This window comes from Sander lucioperca, chromosome 20, assembly GCF_008315115.2.
Source record: "Sander lucioperca isolate FBNREF2018 chromosome 20, SLUC_FBN_1.2, whole genome shotgun sequence".
Lineage (NCBI taxonomy): Eukaryota > Metazoa > Chordata > Actinopteri > Perciformes > Percidae > Sander > Sander lucioperca.
This window is the reverse complement of record NC_050192.1, coordinates 23,603,498-23,623,280: the sequence shown is the minus strand read 5'-3', so window position 1 is coordinate 23,623,280 and position 19,783 is coordinate 23,603,498. Positions and strand designations below refer to the sequence as shown.

The 19,783-nt window shown below is 38.6% G+C and overlaps 1 protein-coding gene across 1 annotated transcript; it reads right to left on the bottom strand.

Moving 5' to 3' along the window:
- Window positions 1-677: 677 nt before the first annotated feature.
- Window positions 678-19,540, bottom strand: LOC116054604 (mucin-5B-like). Its single transcript, XM_031306241.2, has 43 exons — window positions 19,380-19,540; window positions 17,868-17,912; window positions 16,452-16,677; window positions 15,630-15,759; window positions 15,377-15,440; window positions 14,915-14,997; window positions 14,367-14,562; window positions 14,141-14,266; window positions 13,912-14,032; window positions 13,659-13,794; window positions 13,487-13,564; window positions 13,303-13,372; window positions 13,029-13,166; window positions 12,737-12,886; window positions 12,019-12,113; window positions 11,799-11,931; window positions 11,466-11,709; window positions 11,183-11,223; window positions 10,936-11,024; window positions 10,489-10,643; window positions 10,231-10,369; window positions 9,928-10,032; window positions 9,417-9,611; window positions 9,042-9,114; window positions 8,789-8,958; window positions 8,535-8,691; window positions 7,864-7,974; window positions 7,463-7,604; window positions 7,300-7,328; window positions 6,000-7,115; window positions 5,015-5,256; window positions 4,618-4,804; window positions 3,834-4,044; window positions 3,268-3,434; window positions 3,090-3,159; window positions 2,850-2,959; window positions 2,325-2,356; window positions 2,083-2,236; window positions 1,951-1,988; window positions 1,730-1,837; window positions 1,387-1,426; window positions 1,182-1,290; window positions 678-957 (listed from the first exon to the last, which is right to left on the bottom strand). The coding sequence occupies exons 1-43, from the start codon at window positions 19,426-19,428 to the stop codon at window positions 789-791; spliced, it is 6,243 nt and encodes a 2,080-aa protein (XP_031162101.2). The 5' UTR covers window positions 19,429-19,540; the 3' UTR covers window positions 678-788.
- Window positions 19,541-19,783: the final 243 nt, after the last annotated feature.

Below are 19,783 nucleotides of genomic sequence, written 5' to 3'. Positions count from 1 at the left end.
GTTCAGAAGGCCATTATCTATTCATGTGGTAATGGTTGCTGTTAGTGTGGTCAGGACCCCTTGTGACCCGGAATTGGGAAGCAGTTATCAACAACATTGGCAACCAAGCGAGCAAGAGACACTGCAGTAACGTCTTTTGAATGGTGTTGAAGCCCTAGTGTTGACGCCTGCGCAATGACAGGTATCAGGTGTGATCTAGCATCTACTCAGCATCAGAGGAGTTTGAATAAATTCTAATGAGCGTCCTCTCATTTGAAAAAATATTTTATCTGTAATGGTGCATTGTCAAGGTGTATTTTAGATGACCGTTAACTATGTTGTGGTTCTAATTCAAAAATATGTTGAAATGAATGGTTGACCTAATAAAGAAAAGTACATGTTGTTAGCCATGCTAGGTCTACCATTGAAGTTATGGGCTAAAATAGGGGAACTGCAACTATCTATGTTACCTGTCAACTAGTTTATCCAGAAGTTCCAACTCATCAGCAACATACATTTGTCTTTGAGAATTTTACCCTCAATTTGAGCAGTCCACTCAGGACATCGGATCGATCACTCAGGACGGACATTAAAACCAACTGCAAGTTGGGTTTAATACTACACTGAAAGACACTACACTTTGGTGATGAGAAATGTATTTGGTTTATTTGATAGAAAACAGATTCAGTAATTGCTTCAGTTGGAGGACTGATGGATTTTTCATTAAAATTGAATACATTTGATTTGGAAATCTAAAGGATACATTACAAAATGTTATTCTTGGCTCCGCTCTAAGCTGTCAGTACTTTTCAGCGCAGTATGCTGCAGGCTCGGCACTCACAGCTGGTGATGTGCTTGTAGCTGTAGTGTCTGATCGTGTGGTCAAAGCACTGCAGAGTCACTGGTCTCCTCTCTGAGCTCAACTCCTGACAGCATCTGCCCTTCAGCTCCACCTGCAGGTCACCGTGTAACACGACACTGTTGCAATGAGCCAAGGCACGGGGGGGGGTGGGGGGAGGGAAGATGGAGGAGGGAGAGAGAGTGAGACAGACAGAGGCAGGAATAGAGATGTGTTATTGTGTCCTTAACCAGAGTTCAAATTCAGGAAAGTCTCTAAGAACCTCAGTTCTCAGTATGAACACTAAAAACCTTAAAATGCCATAACTATTGCTATTCATAAGTGACAGGTATATATTTCTTACCTGGGCTGAGACACACATTGGCCCTGACACACAGGTATCTGCATGACGGTGGTACAGTTGTCTACGGTAACATTGATATTGGTCACCTTCGGAGCACACCTCTGGTTACCTGAAGTAAGGGGAAATTAATACGGGAGGCAACGTGATGTGTGGGAGAAAAACATTTCATCAACTTTACTCTTTATCAAGTTAAGACTTGACTTACATGTAAAGCAGCAGTGTTGATCATCCCAAATTCTTTCCTCCTGGGGAATAGATCACAACAGCTAAATGTTAAATGTTTGTTGTTCTACTTATTCTTTACACACTTAACTATGGCTTGGTTCTAGTGTATCAGCTTTTGTTTTCACATGGTTAACTAGCCCCTTAACCTTTTACATTTCATTATGTACCCCATCTAGCAACAAAAAAAAACACCTGATAAATGTGAATGAAAAACTTGCTTTAGCTGGTGGGAATTGCAGTAATACACAAGTTATGACTGTAGAATAAGGCTTGTAAGATGTTACAGTTATGAGTTTTAAGCAACAGCAGGGGGTGTGCAGTACCTCCTGACACTTTACTGTGGGACAGACTCTAGTCTCAGTCTGAATACCCTCACTGCTGCAATTATATGACAAGCAGGGATGGGCGGCATCCGTCCATCTGTCTCCAACCTACACACCCAATGACAGGTATCATGACAAGACACAACAGTACAATGATTCATTCCAATGTAAAGTGTGAAAATGTGTTTGCCTTTACGGTCATTAGATTAGACACAACATACCTTGTATGTTTGTCCATGATAACTGCACGTCTTCTCAACTGAAAAATGAATGGTGGTGGAATCACGTGAGGAAAGGAAAGTCTCTGAGATTAAACCAATTATTGTAAAGTATTATGACGTGCCAGTGCTTACCACAAATCTGATCACCACAGCAAGAGGTGTTTACCGGTACAGCATTGGGGCCACAGAGGGGAGCTGGCTCAGGAGGTTTTGGAACACAGTTCTCTGTGCGAGTCTGGTTGTTGCATGTACACATATTACAGCCGGACTGCCATACCTCACCAGGCTGGAAGACAGGTATAGAATTTAATCTAGAATCCAATCTAGAGTCAGAGGTTTTACTATTTTCGCACTGATGAGACAAAGATACTCACCAGTTTGGGCTCACCGAGTGGTCCTTTACAATCTGATGGAAGAGCCACAAACTCTACATTAACACTAGTTATGACAACATATGTCTAGGTGTTAGAGGTGTTGAAATTAATCAAATAATCGATACATCGAATCGTGGACATGGACGATGCTGCATCAATAATCGGCCGGGCCATAATCAATTATTTCTGTTTACAATTTAATGTATGCCTAACAACCTTTCTGTTTACATATTCTGTTATGTTTTGCACGTTCAGGAAGTGTCATGGGCTCAGTGCTGTAGTTTTATGCATCCAATTTATTTAGTATTAGAGCACTGCAGAATGTTTTGTTTTTGAAGTTTGAAAAGCTATGAATTAAATATCCTATATGGCTTTAATAGAAAAATGTATTTGACGCATCGTGATGCATTGAGATATCGAATCGAATCGCTGACATGATAAACGTAATCGAATCGGGAGATCAGTGAAGATTCACACCTCTACTAGGTGAGTGTCAGCCTTGTATATATAAGCCATGTTACTCACAGGCACAGTCAGGCACACAGATGTCAGAGTGATTTCCTGCCCTGAAGAGGCCACTGGGACAAAAACAGCCTGCCTCGTTTTTCTCGAGGGAGGCTCCTGGATATTGTCTCCTGTATAGCCAAAACAGAAGACAAATAGAAATGGTGGAACTCTTGACAGGAGAACATTTTGGATTTAATAAAGTGAGAAATGTCCCAACGAGTGTAAAGGTGGTATTTAGTAAAAGTAAACTTTGCAAACCCTCCATCGCAGAAGTCATCCAGCTTGTTATGACATTCTCTGTAAGCCAATCCTTCTGGACATGTCACATCTGAAACATGAACAAGAACAAGTTATCATTGACATTTTTAATCAAAACATCATTACAGGTCCATAAAACACAAATGTGTGCAAAAACATTAAAAGATACTGTACGTACTACAGCCTCCATCAGTCAGTCCTCTCCAGTCAATACAGAAACCAGCCTTCTTGCATTCATCAGCAGCTTGTTCTAGTGAAGAGCAAGGACCATTTCTGCATGAATCAAACTCACAGTTCTTCTTTTTAGAGTTCAGATTCATGTACCTGCGGCAATTTGAAAAGACTCTGAGGAAACAGAATAGGATAGATTGTAAGATTGATAGTTAAAGAATATACCGATATACAACATACAACAACTCAAAACATACACAGAGAGACATACAGCCAAGGTTAAACACCATTGAAAATAAAAGAAACAATATAGAAAACTAGCATATGTTTTCTAGGGTGGTACTAGGTGGTTGCTATAGGTCACTACTAAGTGGTTGCTTGGAGGATGTTAAGCTGTAGCTTGGGTGTATGGGGTGACTCTGGGTGGTTGCTACTATGTGTCTGCATTAGTCATATAAGTAGCTGTTAAGTAAAGGAGAATATCTGTGCCTCTCCTTCATGATATACAGTGGGAGCAAACACACTAATTCTCAATTCTACCACCAATTCACTAAAGAGGTGTGTGTAGCTTACGGGTGGTCTAGCAGCTCGCATAGTGGGCTTGCAGGGCAGGGGGTGGGAGTGGGTATGACAGAGGGTACAAGACAAGATCTGTTCCTTGGTGCAGAAACACACGCTGGCTTCAGCGGGTCAGAGTACACCCAGTCATAGGCCGTCTTATCACAGCAGCTGTCTTCCTCGATCTGCCCTCCTTTACGGATACATGATCCACCACCACATACACCTGGAGAGAAGATGGAGAGCTGCAATCTGATGTCTAACATACACATATACATTTGAATTGACATAAACACTCTATATACAGCTTTAAGCCACATTTAGCACATGTTTATGTTTCTCTGGCCCACATGTAGACTATATAAACTGTATGTAGACATTCCAGCAAACAGCCCTCAAACAAGCAGCATTTATGCTATCTAAAAAAAAAAAAACAGAAAGTGGCTGGTGAAAAAAAGTAGGGCTAAAATGTGAGCAAGCAAATTGGGTCACAGACATCAAGTTTCTTTGGGATTCATGTTTCTTTCTGCCCTCTAGTGGTCAGAAAGTGTTTAACACAGCTTTAAGCCAAACATAATTCTGGCTTTTTTAGTCTATAAGCTCATTAAACAGCATGTCGGCTACTGTTGAACAAATGACAGACAAGATTAAGCTATTAAAATTCCCAATAGTCTGTGAGATTTTAAGGGTTTTTGCATTAACTGAAAATCCACTCTACACACAAACACCTACTGTAAAATGGATATACAATATGCACTTCACCACACACATGGACCATCCCTTTTAATCCATTACCCACCACATTGTCCCTGGGTGTTGTTGAGGAAGTGCTCCATAGCCAGACTGACCACCAGGGTATAATACGGACTGAGGGAGACATAAGAGCGAACTTCTGGGATGTAGATTGACACTATGTACCCCGTGGTCTCAAACCTCAACCCATGCTCCTCATATGGCGGCTCAATGGTTACGTTGTTCAGAGTGGCCTAAGGGCAGATTAGATCAATAGCAAATCATCTTGCTCATTCTTTCAATAGAGTATAATATTCTTAAATAGTAGAGCTTAAGTAAAAAAAAACATTCTTTATCAAAGAAAATGATTATCAGCATCTTTGTAGCCAAATAGCAAATATATTGTTTAAGGAGGCATGGTGACATAAAATACTATAAATCAATACAGTTGTATTGTATCCTACCTGTACTTCAAACATATCGGGAAGGATACTGAGTGTAGCTATGTTGTTCTGATATTTCAAGATGATGCCTTTAGCACAGGAGCCTTGGAGGCCCTGCACACAGTAGAAGTTGTCCACAGCAATGGTCAGATTATGAAGTGGGGACTGCTCCTCCACCAGGATGTAGGTGCAATCGTCCAGGAAATCAAAGGTTACACCTTGGAAAGAGATGTAGTGGGGATCTCCATATAGCTCACAGCGACCTAGGGAGGGTAAGAGGTGATTTTAGTAGGTATGGACAGAAAACGAGAAATCTATTTAAAAAAAAAAAAGGATTAGCCACATCAGCAGCATGGCTCTAGGGATGGCCTTTGATAGGTCGGTAAATTCACCACTTTCGTGAGGACTAAAATATCTTAACAACTATTGGATGGATTGCCATTAAATTTAGTATATACTGTACATTCATGTATCCCAAAGGATTCATTGTAATGACCTTGGTGATCCCTTACTTTATCTCTAGTACCATCATCTGATCAAATTTTACATTTGTCCAATACATCATTACCCAATACCTGCGAAACATTCCAATCAGCCTCAACTGTACGTTGTGGTTCGTGCTGAGTGGCAAAAGTTAAACAAAGATGGTGACCATAGTAAACATTACCTGCTAAACATTAGCCTGTTAACGTTGTCAATGTCAGCATGTTAGCATCAGCATGCTGATGTTAGCATTTAGTTCAAAGCACCAATGTCCCAAAGTACAACCCCACAAAGGGTGGCGTTATAAAACCAATAAGGATTGGTTTAAGGGAATTTGGCAACATTACTTGATGCTCTTGCAGCACTTTGAACTCTAGAGTAAAGTACCCTGCCTAACCACACACAATAAACACTCAGATATTCAGTAGATATGTAGAGGCAAATATTAAACATAAAAAAAGATAACGGAGGAATAAATGAGGGCCGACAAGTGCAGTGGCAGAGACAACAAGGATACACTTACAGTCACACTTCCATGTTTCACAGCATCCATCTGAGACTCTTGTGACCTGGTCTCTGGGGCAGTTTGGGATTGTAGACTCTGGACAAACCACCGAAGTCAACTCTATCTTCCCATCTGTACAGTTTTTATGAAAGCAGTCCTCTGTCCACGTCTCACCGCAATTCCACTGTTCTCTCCTCTTCAGGTCTGTACACTTACACACTGGTGGAGTGGAAGTGTGCAATGTTTTTTCTGTCGTCATTGTTGTGCCTGATTCTTCAGAGGTTGTCAGTTCAGTGGTAGTAGTCCCATTTGTAAATTCTTCTATTGTTGACATCTCAGTGGTATATGTTGTTGGTGGACCCATGGTATATGTAGATGTCACTGAATGAGACTGTGCTGTTTCTGAGAAGGTAGTGGGAGAGGTCAGTGTTTCAGTTACTTCAGTCGGGCCTGAGGTTTCAGCAGATGTAGCATTGGTTTCAAAGGTGGTTGTTGATTGAAGTGTTGTTGCTGTTGGCTGTTTTGTTGTTGGTTGAAATATGCTGGTATCCGTTGGTATAACTGTCTCTGTGGGCTGTGATTCTGTTGAGGCAGCAGTTGTCATTGAAGTAGTTGTGCTCATTCTGGTCGTAGATGATGTGTTGCTCGAGCTAGTAGTGGTTCCTGTTGTGTTTGTCACTTCTGTAGGGGTTACTGAGGGTACAGTGGTAGTTGAGGTATTTGTTGGTGTAGAGGTGGTGGAAAACCCAGTTGACCATTTTTCAGTAGTAGTTGAGACATTGGTGATCGTTGTCATTGGTGTAGAGGTGGTGAGGGGCGTTGTTAACCGTGTTTCAGCTGTAGTTGTTGGTGTAGTGATGGTGGAAAACACGGTCGTTTCAGTGGTAGTTGAAGCAGTTGTAGTTGCTGGTACAGAGGTGGAAAGCACAGTTGACCATTTTTCAGTAGTAGTTGAGATGTTGGTAATGGCCGTCATAGGTGTAGAGGTGGTGGGGGGCGTTGTTAACCATGTTTCAGCTGTAGTTGTTGGTGTAGTGATGGTGGAAAACACGGCTGTTTCAGTGGTACTTGAAGCAGTTGTGGTGGGAGTGGTAGACGTAAAAGTGGTGGCAGGTGTAGTGGTGGGTGGAGGTGCTGTTGGAGTAAAGGTGGAATTGAGGTGTGGTGTTTTTAAAACAGGTTCTGTGCAGACCCATACTATACTGTAATCTAAAACATTTAAAAAGCTAATTGCCACAAAACCCATTTAATATTTTTGTATTACTGCCTGGCAATAGATCCATGCAATAGTAAATGTAGAGGTATAATTCATACTTACGACAGTTTATTGTTCCATTTTTACAGCGGCTGACAAGGATAACATAAGACAGTCAGAAATATCCAATTGTCAATTTTCTAAAATTATATTTTTTCATAATGGTTACAATGAAAATGTACACATTTAGACATACTGTATATACATTATGAATGGCCTAACTTACCACTTTATAGACTGTATCATCACCGCTGCCCCAGGCTGAATGACAGTGTCATTAAAATAACAGGTGCAGTTCCTCAATTTAGTGCATTCACCAGTATTTTCATCATAGTATGGCGCTGCCCTTGAACATCTGGGGTAGCAACCTTTCAAGAATAAACAAAATGTGTTCTTTATGGTTGCAAATGCATTACTAAACACTGACTAGAAAAAAACACTCAATAGATATCTAAATTGTGAGGATTTCATTTAAATGCCAGGTTTGTGTGCACTACTGCCAAAATTAGACACAAACTAAGTTACATTAGGACATTATTTTCACTTTTCATTTTCATTAAATTCAACTGATGACTGAGAATTAAGTTATGTTCTTATATTTGAATACAACTGAAAAAGTCTGGTTACCTTCCAACTTGTGATTGATGTAGTTGTCTTTGCCGCAGGTTAGCATCTCACCACAGGCTTCATAGTGCCAGCTACACTGGCCTTGCTCGTTGTAGAAGTCACAGTAGACCGCTAAGGTTTAAATTATCCCAAGTTAAATTGTTATAGTTTATGTTTTGCAAACATCCAATAATAACTGACACACTTTTCATCATATGAATTGTTGGCTATATTGATTGATTACTTTATTTATGTGTATTGCACAGTGTCAGTCCTCTGCATAATGACAAAGAAATATTTTAATATTAATAAAACATGATGTAAAAGTATATAAAGTATGTGAAATACTAGTTAGAAAGAAACTATTATATTTACTTTCAAAATGTCTGACTGTAATGTACTGTATGTGTCAAGTTATTGAAATCTTTAGCACAAAAGTAAACTTAACAGAGAGGTGATGCAGCTTTAGCATTCTTAGCATAGCCCTCTAAAAAAGTGAATTTTGCCTTGTGACGTGACAATTTAGTATCAAGACTCAAGTGACTAGTGCTATGTTCTTTTTTAAGGATTTAAGTTTAAAATTGTTATTAAATGTCACATTACTGTTACCTCCCTCCCATCTGAAAAAAATATGGCTTTAATAGTTAAGTTTAAACTAATGTTAGTAAGGGGAAAAAAGGGTCTTAACTTACGGCACAAATCAGGTGTCCTCCATTTTACACACACATTCTGGTCGCTGCAGGCCTCTGCGTAGGCTGCCACAGCTGTGCAGAAGCCCAGAAACTTCCCTTCAAACTCACAGGAGCAGGACTCCTGCACACAGGCTTGGTAGTAGGGATCTGGCTCCACCTGGGGATTGTAGAACACCCAGAACAGACGTTAAGGGCTCTCTGTAAAGGGTATTACTGTAAGTGTTGGTAGCATGATAAATATGTAAAATGCATACTTTTAAGTGGCAATCTTTGAATGTGTCTCCTGTAATGATCATACAGCGCCGCTGGGCCCAGGCTGAGCAGTAAGAGTTGCGTTCACATGGAAATATCTCAGTGGTCACATCAGAGCAAGGGGGTGTGGCGGCTTTCCAGCTGTTGCCAAATGCCAGGGGACTGGACACCACTAAAAGAATAAATTCTTGTGTTATTTTGACCACCATGACAAAAGTAAAAGTCCGTCATAAAACAAAGAGAAGACCCATGTACCTGCTGAGCCACTTATCCGTAGGTCATTCATCTCGTTGAAGTCAAAATTCCCACAGAGGCCGCACACTGTGTTCTGCAGGAGAGAGGGTTGAAAAGTTCAGAAATTACACTTACACTTACACAAAAATTAATTTACAATAAAAGTGCTGACTGGATGGATCTATCAGCGATGGTCAATGCTGGAACATAATGTTTTCTGATACTGCCAAAGTCGGACATTTTCAAGCAAAAAGACATTAAGCAATTGTACAAAATGTGTATTTAAGATTTAAAAATCCACCTTATGTTGAGTAGTTTCTAATATTAATTTATACTGAGGATCAAAGTGTGTAATCACAAGTGATACATTAACCACTACATTTTAAAATCACTTACCCTCCAGTATTCACGCAGCTCTATGGTGATCCGGGTGTGTTTGTCCCAGATGAGAGTTATCCCTCTGCTTGGCACTGAGATTATGATGTAGAGTCCCACAGTGTGTGTGGAGTAAAGGGAATGGTCCTGCAGAGTCCAGCCTTCATGATGGCGTCTGGTCACCTTCATGTCACTCAGTGTCAGGGTGACCTCGCCCTTTTAGGACAGCACAGGTACAACTCATTATGACAAAAGATTTTTTTAATTAAGGAAGAAGTTACCAGACTTTACTGATTCTATTGATCTGCCATTAAATCCAGCATATATTTATTCTTTAATGATGACTGAATCATCTGAATCATCATATGTAACAACTTATTTGACTCTGAAGTGTGTGAAGCAATTTGATGAAAATGAATGAATAGAGGAATTGATATTACAGTATGATGATATTAAGACAGATGATAAACATGTGGACAATAGCTCAGGGTCTTAGTGAAGAAAATTGTGAATCCCAAAAACAGTCGTCCACCTGCAGGTCGATGACGATAGAGCGAGAGCAGGTAAGCGCCTCATCACAGCAGGGGACACCCTCCACTCTGACAGAGAAGGTGCCGTTTCTAGTTCCACAGTCATCCTGCAGTAAAAAGATCACAGTTAGAAACATACCCTTGAAGATATGGTAAACTTTAGCCTATATATATTTTTTAAATGACCTGTAGTATTTAGTTGATATACTGTCCTTTACTGTGTTTGTGATGCATTGGAGGCCAAGGCTTCAGCAAAGAAATATGTGAGCAGTGGATTTTGTTTCCATTTTCATGTTTGGTCTCACCTCTACAAGTGTGTACTGACATTGTCCATCAAAGCGGTACCATTTGGAGTCAAAGGTCTGGTAGTGTCCGTTTCCGTAAACTTGACATTTCCCAGGGCACGGCTCGTCTTTGCAGTCCCACTTACCCTGATCACAGACACTGCAAGATAGAGTGATGTAAGCCGTTCAGTCAGCCTCTGCATCATGGCTTTATTAGCTTTTCAAGGAAAAGACTTTTTGAATTAACAAATAGGAAAGCAGCAATAATGCAGGCGTTACCATGTTTTACAGTTGGTTTTGACATGCTGTCCTGCACTGAATACTTTGCCGCTGTACACACAGGTGCAGTTGTGCAGAGAAACACAGTTTCCACGGTGATCTTCGTACTGGTCATTTGGGCAGTAACAGCCACTCTCACAGGTCATTTTGGCACCCTGGAAATCCCACCAAAAGAAAATCTTTTAGCTCAAAGACATGTTTTACCCTACATCACAATTAAGGAAAACTGTTTTGGACAAAGTGGATATGTTAGAGATGCAATTCACTGACAGGAAGTTTATGTAAAAATAAAAATGACGTAGTGACAGAAGTAGTTGCTCTCAATTGTGAGAAAAAGCATCACATCACAACACTAAAAATACGTTCAGTTATAATATATTCTATAACAATACACTAATAAGCAAGCAGTGTACATAAATATATATATATATATATCTGTTGACCTACCATTGGTTTGCTGAGACTGTCACAGGTTTTCTGAGTTGTGTTAAAAAGGTTCTCGGAGCAATGAACACAAACCTTCCCATTTCTGCACCCTGATGCAAACAGTCATAAAATTAAAACATTATTATAGAGTTAAAGGGATTTCTTATTAACATAATTCTGGGTGAATTTCCAACAATGGAGCAAATGTAACGAAGGATCAGTATAATTTAGATATGTTTATGATAAAGGAATATGTATTTATATTTACCACAATCCTGAGAACATTTCAGTTCTCCATTCTCACAGACACTGCAATAGACACAGAATTTGGTTACATATATAACAGATATACAACAAGAATGTGTACATCACCAGGGTTGACTACACAATTGAGCATACTATAACAGCACTGGGAAGATTTGGTTAGGGCAGACAGTGAGTAATAGCCTCAGCCACTGGGAAAGTAAACTACAGATGTAAAATGTTAAGATAAATGGTATTCAAGCATTTTAAGTGTCTGTAATCTGTAAGTACTTAGATGGTCAGCTCACCACTGTCGACTGTCGATAACAACAGACCCTGGGGGCGTTGTACCGCGGTAGTAGTGACAATCACACTCTGCCTTTGGGGAACAGGTGTCTCCTTGGTTCAGGTGAGTTCCCTCTGGACAGCCACAGCCCTCCACAGGAGCGTCTTCCAGCCCACAGCGAGGGTCAGGGCCAGACAGGGAACGGCATGTGTGGTTGCAGGCTTGCATGTTGTAGAAGAATTCTTGGTTCTTCTCACATTTCAAAGCTGCAACACAACATTGGACATGGACTGTGAACAATAAAGTGGGACAATGCAGACAGAATACATTGTATATTTATCAAAGCTAAACTCACTGCAGTTGGTGGCTGTCCTCCAGTCACCAATTACAACACCCAGATTGGCACAGGCTTTGGCATAGCTGCCCAGGGCAACACACAAGCACTGCAGCAGACTGCTGCCACAGTTACATGTTCTTTGGATGCAAGCCTGAAAATAACATTGATATGTCAATGACAGTTAACTGCGTAAAATGCCAAAACGTATTAAGGGTTAAGTTCAGTGCCAAATTCTTACCGTGTGGTAGTGATCAATTGGGATATAACCATGGCATGGAGCAAATACTCCAGTTGGGTTGTTCAACACAGAGCACTTTTCATCAGCAAATATTTCTGCAAAAATACATATTGAGATCATGAAATATGTTTGTTTTACCTCATAGTTAAAGCTATAGTGCGTCATTTCTGCCGGCCCCATGAGGAATTCTAAGCAATGACAACAAAACTGTTGCCGTGTCCACATGATACAAGCCTTACGTGATCGCGCACCCCACCCCTCCTCCACGCAGTTGCTAGTAGCCACGGAGGACACAGAGGATTAACAAAATATCATGGACTCTTTAGAAGAGGTAATTATCTTAACTCGAGTTTCTGCGCAGGAAACTCACCGGACGCCACAATCTTCTGAACACAGCCATACTGAGAAATACAGAGAGAGTTGTGTGGAGCTGATAGTCTTAATTAGCTTTGTAGCAACTCATTTGGCAATGGCTTGAATTTAATGGACGTTCATTAATATCAAAAGTTACGCACTAAAGCTTTAAAAGTATCTCAGACAAGCAAGCAGGTGCTAACTAATTAGCAAATTCCAGTGTTTTAATTCCAAAGTGTAATATATTCTTTCATGTCTGAAAGAAAAAAAAATTTTTTTAGACAAATAAAACATTATGTATGAATTTATACACATATTTTTATTGATTATAAATTTATAAATTTATTTGATTACTAATTGGTACCATTGTCTGTGCTGATGCAGGTGCTGTGTATGTTCTCCGGACAAGCACCCACACTCCAGGACTGAGCAAAAGGTTGAGCGGAGTTCTCGATGATCCTGCTGCTGGTGGTGAAGTCGTCTGTGGTGTCACTGTTGTGGTTTCCACAAAGACCTGAATGATGGACTGACTATGATTACCCACGCCAGAGCATATAGACAGTTATTTTTGGTAATTTCTTAGCCATGATGGAAGTGAATCCCAAAGAATGTCGATGTCAATATATTTTGGTTTGTTAGTAGACTGAGATCCTAACCTGAGATCACCTCTGTGTGGTTTCTGGGTGGGGTGATGTACAGCTGGATTTCAGGAGACACCTGGACTTGGATCTTCATACCAAAGGATGTGTGGACCTGGACATACATGGAGGACTGCCAGAAAACCAGAGCATGATCTGACAGGTGACAGAGTGGTAAGTGATTGGGTGAGTGGGTTAAAAAGCCATTATGGACAGATTACTAGGCTACAAGACATGTAACATATTTCAAATTAAGATCCAGTCAATAGATGCAATGGACAACAATTCTTACCAGACTGATGAAGTTCAGTGATTTCCTCCTCTCTGAATTTAACCTTGTCGTGTGAAAACGTATACATTTCCTGCAAATCCAAAAAAGAAAGACATTAATATTCAGTGACTGTACATAACTGTTGCTTGACATTTATTTGACAGAACATATTGTTTTAAATTAAACTCTCAAAGACTGCTTGTACCTGAGAAAGCAGAAGAGTGACTGTTTCCAGAGAGGGTGCCTCATCAGAAAACTTGATTGTTATCGTCCAGTTGAGACCCTTAAAGAATCATTTTTAAAATAAACAGTGAGTATGATAAAAAAAGACAACATTGGTTAATGTTATATGGTGGGGTAGTGGGAATAATATTCACCTGGGAAGCCACATATGTACATTTACTGGGAAGGGCATATTGTTTGCCATCAAATGTTGTCACAAACTGCCCTTCAATGAGACATCTGGGGGGGCAGTTGTTTTCAGAGCATTGCCATTTTCCACTGTCACACACACTGTGGAAAGAAATGAGGATGACATGTAAATCAATAACTTCAAATAGGATCATTATATTGATCCCAGATGGAAATTTGCAATTCATGGATATTCGGTAAGTTTTTCCGCTGACTTGCCATGACTGACACTTGGATCTGCGCATGTCTCCGGGTGAGTATCTCCTACCAGCAAAGACACAGGGGCAGCTGGACACACTCACACAGTGGAAACCATCTGCGTGATCATTAAGCACCTTGCCTACAACACAAATTAATATACCTTTTATTATTTGGCTCATGCAGGCAAATAAAAAAAACAATGAAACAACATGTGAAGAGCTACATCATGAAGTCAGGTAGTGCTCACCCTTTGGGCAGACACAGGAGCTGGTGAGTTCTTGGTTGGAGAATCCAGGGTTTGGATTTGAGCAGCTGGGAACAAAGGCCGCACCCTGTTCCACATAAACCAGGTCTCCTGAACAACTTGGCTCCGCTGCATTAACCCACAGAAACATGCTCATCAAGTGTCCAAACATGACATTTGAGCCAAACAATTTGAAGATCTTTAAAATCTAGTTTTAAAGAGCACCTACCACATTTGGTTACACTTCTCCATGTCTTCCAGGCATAGCTGTTGTTTCCACACTGTTGGACAACTTCATTGAAGAAAGCGCAGCCGATGTATTTGCTCATTTCATAGCCGTAAATGTTCTTTTGACAGAGTTGGATATATTGAGGCGCCATGACTTGCAGACATTCCAAGGTGTTGGAAATGAACATATTGCATACCTAAAAATATCATCAGAGAAACCAACTGAACATCTGGAACTAGGACTTATATTGTACAGTGTAAGTGTTCAAACTAAACAATTTTATGTTTAAACACAGCTGAATAGATTGCCTCTCAAAAATGTAAATTTACAAAAAAATAAGTTGCAGTATGACATTTATGGCACAATATTTTGGCATTATCTTTTTGGGTTGTCCCTAGTGTATTTAATTCATACCCTGTATTTTTTTTTCCAATGAGATCAATGAGTGAAAAAAATCCAAAGAAAGTACATACAGAGAAGCAGTACCAACATTCACTCGGTTGTGTTTGAAATCGTAACACTCTCAGTTGTTGCAATAGTTAACTTACTTGATTCACAGCGGACACAGGATCTCGAGTATTACATGTGTCCTCAGCAAGTACGCTCTCCATAACCAACTGGTCCTTGTTGCCTGATATCATGAGAATTGTACATTCTTAGAGCAAACTGTACGCAAACAAATGTCAAAAGCTTGCATAAACATAATGTGTGCATTCGTATAATCAGCTACAGTAGAAAAACTCACATTAGCATTCATTTTACACTAATGGTTTCACTTTACTTTTGAAATTTTCTCTCTTTTTTAAAATTTAACATCACAAACAACTAAACAAAAGCTTACCAATTCCATAGAAAACTCATTTATTAGCTATTATAACCACTATTTGTACTACTGCTGCTACCACCAACACAATATTTACTGCTACTACTCAAGTGCTACTACTTTCTGCTAATGTTACTATTGCTATAATACAATCTTGCTATCAATTCTAGTAATTTAACCGTCATACCTGGGACGTTGTGTTTTCCACACAGTCCAGTCATGTCGGTGCTCAGCTTCTGCTCTAGCTCCACCTTAACAACAAGTAAAAAAAAATTAAAGAAAGCCTTCAGGTAGTGCTCGGCAGTACCGAACCAGTACCAATTACTAATTATTATTATATATTATATATTATATGGATATGGGATATGGATGATGTGTTCATGCATCTGTGTGCCTGTGTTTATGCTCTCGTGTGTGTCTACTGTAAGTTGTCAACTCACCCGCAAAGAGTCTATTCCTCCTGGTACATCGTGCCAGGTGACAGACAGAGGGAGCAGCGAGCTCTTCAGTTTAGTGTAGATGCCGTAGTGAAAGATATGCTGGTAGGTGTGGTCATATGGAAGGGAAACACTGTCAACAAATAAACATACAGAGATACTGTATCAGTAGGGCCTACAGATAGATGCAGACAACAGGGGTTATCACAGTGGATTGTCTAACAATGTTAAGACCACCGTCGGCCTTTTTTTACTTCTCAGTTCCTTTTGATTAAAAAAAAAAAACAAACAGGATAAAACTAGTTACATATTAAGTATTACAATGTCCACTTAGTCACCTTGCAGAATTGTCACAACACTCTTTATGTTTTCATTTAACTTAACTTTGAGAGGCAAACTATTAATAATGCAGTGGCCCAGAGTCAAAGCCAATAATCAACTAACAATAATAATATTTAGAATGCATAAAAACCACATGGCTGTTTGGCTAAGTATGAATGTCATTTAAGTGAATGAGTATGCCTTTTGGCAAAACACTTACCTGCAGCATTCTCATACTTTTACTTCTCTAAGTGTGGCTGATTTAGTCTTTATCCAGCTCCTTTCCAATCATGGATATGTAATGTGATATAGCAAATAATGTGTGGTTTGATTATAAAATGTGTCTGTGTCCTTGAGCGATATAAAAACAAGTGTGCAGTGAAGTGAATAATGTGATTTCTTTTTTTTTAGATTATACATTTTGAGTTTATCAAACTAGATCAAACTGATTCATCATTTGGTTTTCTGTGTGGCTGCAGTGTTCTTGTAATGAAGCTGCATCACCTTTTCTTCTCCACCAGGATGCTCCCATTCTGCACAACAGTCCTGACTTTGTTGATTATGATCTCAACTCGGACCAGCAGCCCGTTGTCACCACGCCGTGTGGTGATATCACATTCCACCCGGTTGTGGGTGAAACGGGTTAGGGTGAATGGGCAGTTGGAGCGAACATAGAAACTTGAACCGTTGAAAGGCTGGACAACCCCGCTGCCAAATGTCCTGCAAGTGTCTAATCACAATGTACTGATTAATACTAGACAATGGCTCAAGACATGACTGAATTCAATAACGAAGCAATATAACTGTAACAACAGAGTGAAATTAGTTAGTTAATTTTATTTTTAACAGGACCTTTATACCTATACCTTTATATGTCATGCTTTCCACGATGAGCCTTTGCTTACAATCTCTTCCAACAAACATTTATAGTACCTTGATATATAAGATAGTATACAGTATACTATACTATAGAGCTGGAGCTGAATATTTTTGACCAAATACATCGATATCGTTATATATATATTGTGACCATATTGTAGGGTTGGCAATAGGTGCTTTCACAAAATATTTACACAATGAGATTTTTGATAAATCATCCATAATGTGGATACAATGACTAAGTGGTTCAAGACAAATAATAGAACAGCTAGAACAGTCTGGTAAGTTCAGAAAATTACATCACTTTACTGTGATGCAGCCTTTGGAACAAGGAATAGACTATACTTATGTCATATTAGGATATTACGATATCCAAAATCTAAGACAATATCTACTCTCATACTCTCATATCACAATATTGATATAATATGGATATATTGCCCAGCCCTACTATACTATCCAAGGATGGTGTCAGACTAACGTAAAACATTAATACATTCACATACACAAGCCACATACATGCCCTTCCAGTGTAGAAAACGTGATAAAGTGCCCTCTAGGGTGCCTGTGTCCCACCAATTCAGAACTCAATAATGAAATCTAATAGCTTTGAATTACTTTTGTATTATTCTTCCAATCATGAAAAACAAAGCAAATTCACTTTTTATACATTGAAGTGCATTATAAGATTTTTAAGAGTACCACTTTAAAATAAATATGACACATGATCAACTATTATTTCAAGTCTATACATCACATATCATGTTACAGTACAACATGCAGTGTAATTAGCTTGTGCCTAGCTCCAGAAAGCATCAAATACATAGTAATAAATAAATAAAATACTATTGGATAAAATAAACCAAATAAAATAAAAAATATTTTACAAAAGACACAATAAAACAATTTCAGAGAAATTAAACTGTGATACAACAGAATGACTTTCAGAAATATACAACCCATACATATAACATAATAATGAAGTTAATAATGTATCCGTATAATTAACTGATCAAGATTGATTGATTGATGTATACTCACATTTCTGAGTTTCTGTTGTTGTGATAGATTCCCCTGGGCTTAAAACTAGGAGAGAAATACTGTGTCAAAGTGGAATTAAACATGATTTATAATATAAAATTATGAATAATTAATAATGCCAGAAATACCTACATAACAGGAATGTTAGTGTTATACCACACACAGTATTTGATAAAAGCATATATACGGTAGATATGTTGTTGTGGCGACTGCTTCACTCATCTTAATAATAATAATAATAAATTGAATTTGTATAGCGCTTTTCATGGACTCAAAGTCGCTTACTTATACTTATATACTTATCTTATATCCTTAGTTGCTTTTTTGAGGAGGATTGTGACTCGTATGGTAAATAAGCACTCGCGGAGATCCTTACGTTTGGTTCAAATAATGCAAGTTTTATTACGTCGAAAAAAAAATAAAAAAAATGATCACACTGTGTACTAAACTGTTTTTCTGTCCACCTCTCTTACTCAAACAAAATAACTCACCAAGCTGTCACCCAGCCCCTCATTATACCTGCGAAGGTTACCTAATTAGGAGGAGGAGCGGAGGTTGCCGTATTCTAGTAATTATTTTAAGTTATTTCTCCAGATTTAAAGTCCAAAATTGAATTTAACAATTTAGAAATGAAATAGAATGAAATAGAAAAATAAAGTAAATACAAATCATCTTGTTTGTTTTTACAATTAAATGATTAAATACCAATAGACGTAATGCACAGATAATACACATCAGTGGTGAAAGTATTCAGATTCTTTAAAAAAGTAAACGTAGCAATTGCATAATATTAAATGCTCCATTACAAGTTAAACTCCTGTATTGAAAATATCACTTAAGTAAAAGTATTATTAGCTGACTCTACTTTAGTATCAAAAGTAAAAGTACTGATCATTGAGAAAAAAATTGCTCCTGTCAATGTAAAAATAATTAAATAATTATATTATTGGACTATTGAGTGCTACTAAGTGGTTTAATCTACAACAGTGCATCATATTTTATACAATCATCATATGTTTTGTGTAAACTCTTAATTTGTAAAGGAACTATTAACTGAATCTGTCATATACTGTAAATGTAGTGGAGTAAAAAGAACAATTTTTGTTTTTGAACTGTACGGCAGCAGCATGAAATTGAAATACATACCTAAGTAGTACCTAAAATGTGTACGTAAGTACAGGTTTTAAGTAATATGTACTTTTTTATTTCACCACTTCATGTTACACTGATGCACATTATTTTTTCAAACTCCCGACTGGTTAAAAAAAAAAAAAAAAAAAATAGTGGAAACACCTATGAAAAACAACATATAATTTGATACAATATGGCAAATTTTAAAATACTGCATCTTAATCATTTTGCTGGTAATGCTGCTAAAATGCAGTAGTAGTTGTGGTCTCTTTTGACATATTGTAGCATTTTGATTTTGAAATATTCTTGTCCCCTGCCGCTTTTTTCTGATTAGAAGAATGAATTTGTATTCCAATGATTAAATAAACATTTGCATGGTACCTGAGGCCAGTGAAAAGCAGAATGCCAGCATCCATCGCTGCGAGGTCATGCTGCCTGATGCTCTCTCTGTGAAACCAGGAGGAACTGCACAAACAGTCCACCAAATGGTTTATATAAGCAGTGTCCATACGCACACACCCTTAACCACCCACCCTTTACCAGGATCTAGAGATAGAAAAAAATAACTCAGATTAAACATTACTTTCAGCATACATATGGAAATTATCACAAAATGCTGAAAAATGAATGAATTCCAAGCATATCCTGCTCATCATATTGTATTTACAGTTAAAGTTGTCTATTTCATGCAAAAACCCCTTTGATATTTACTCCCGTGGGAAATTGTGAGTGTGTGAAAGAGAGAGGTGAGGATGGATGCACAAACACATTGCAGAAGACTCAAC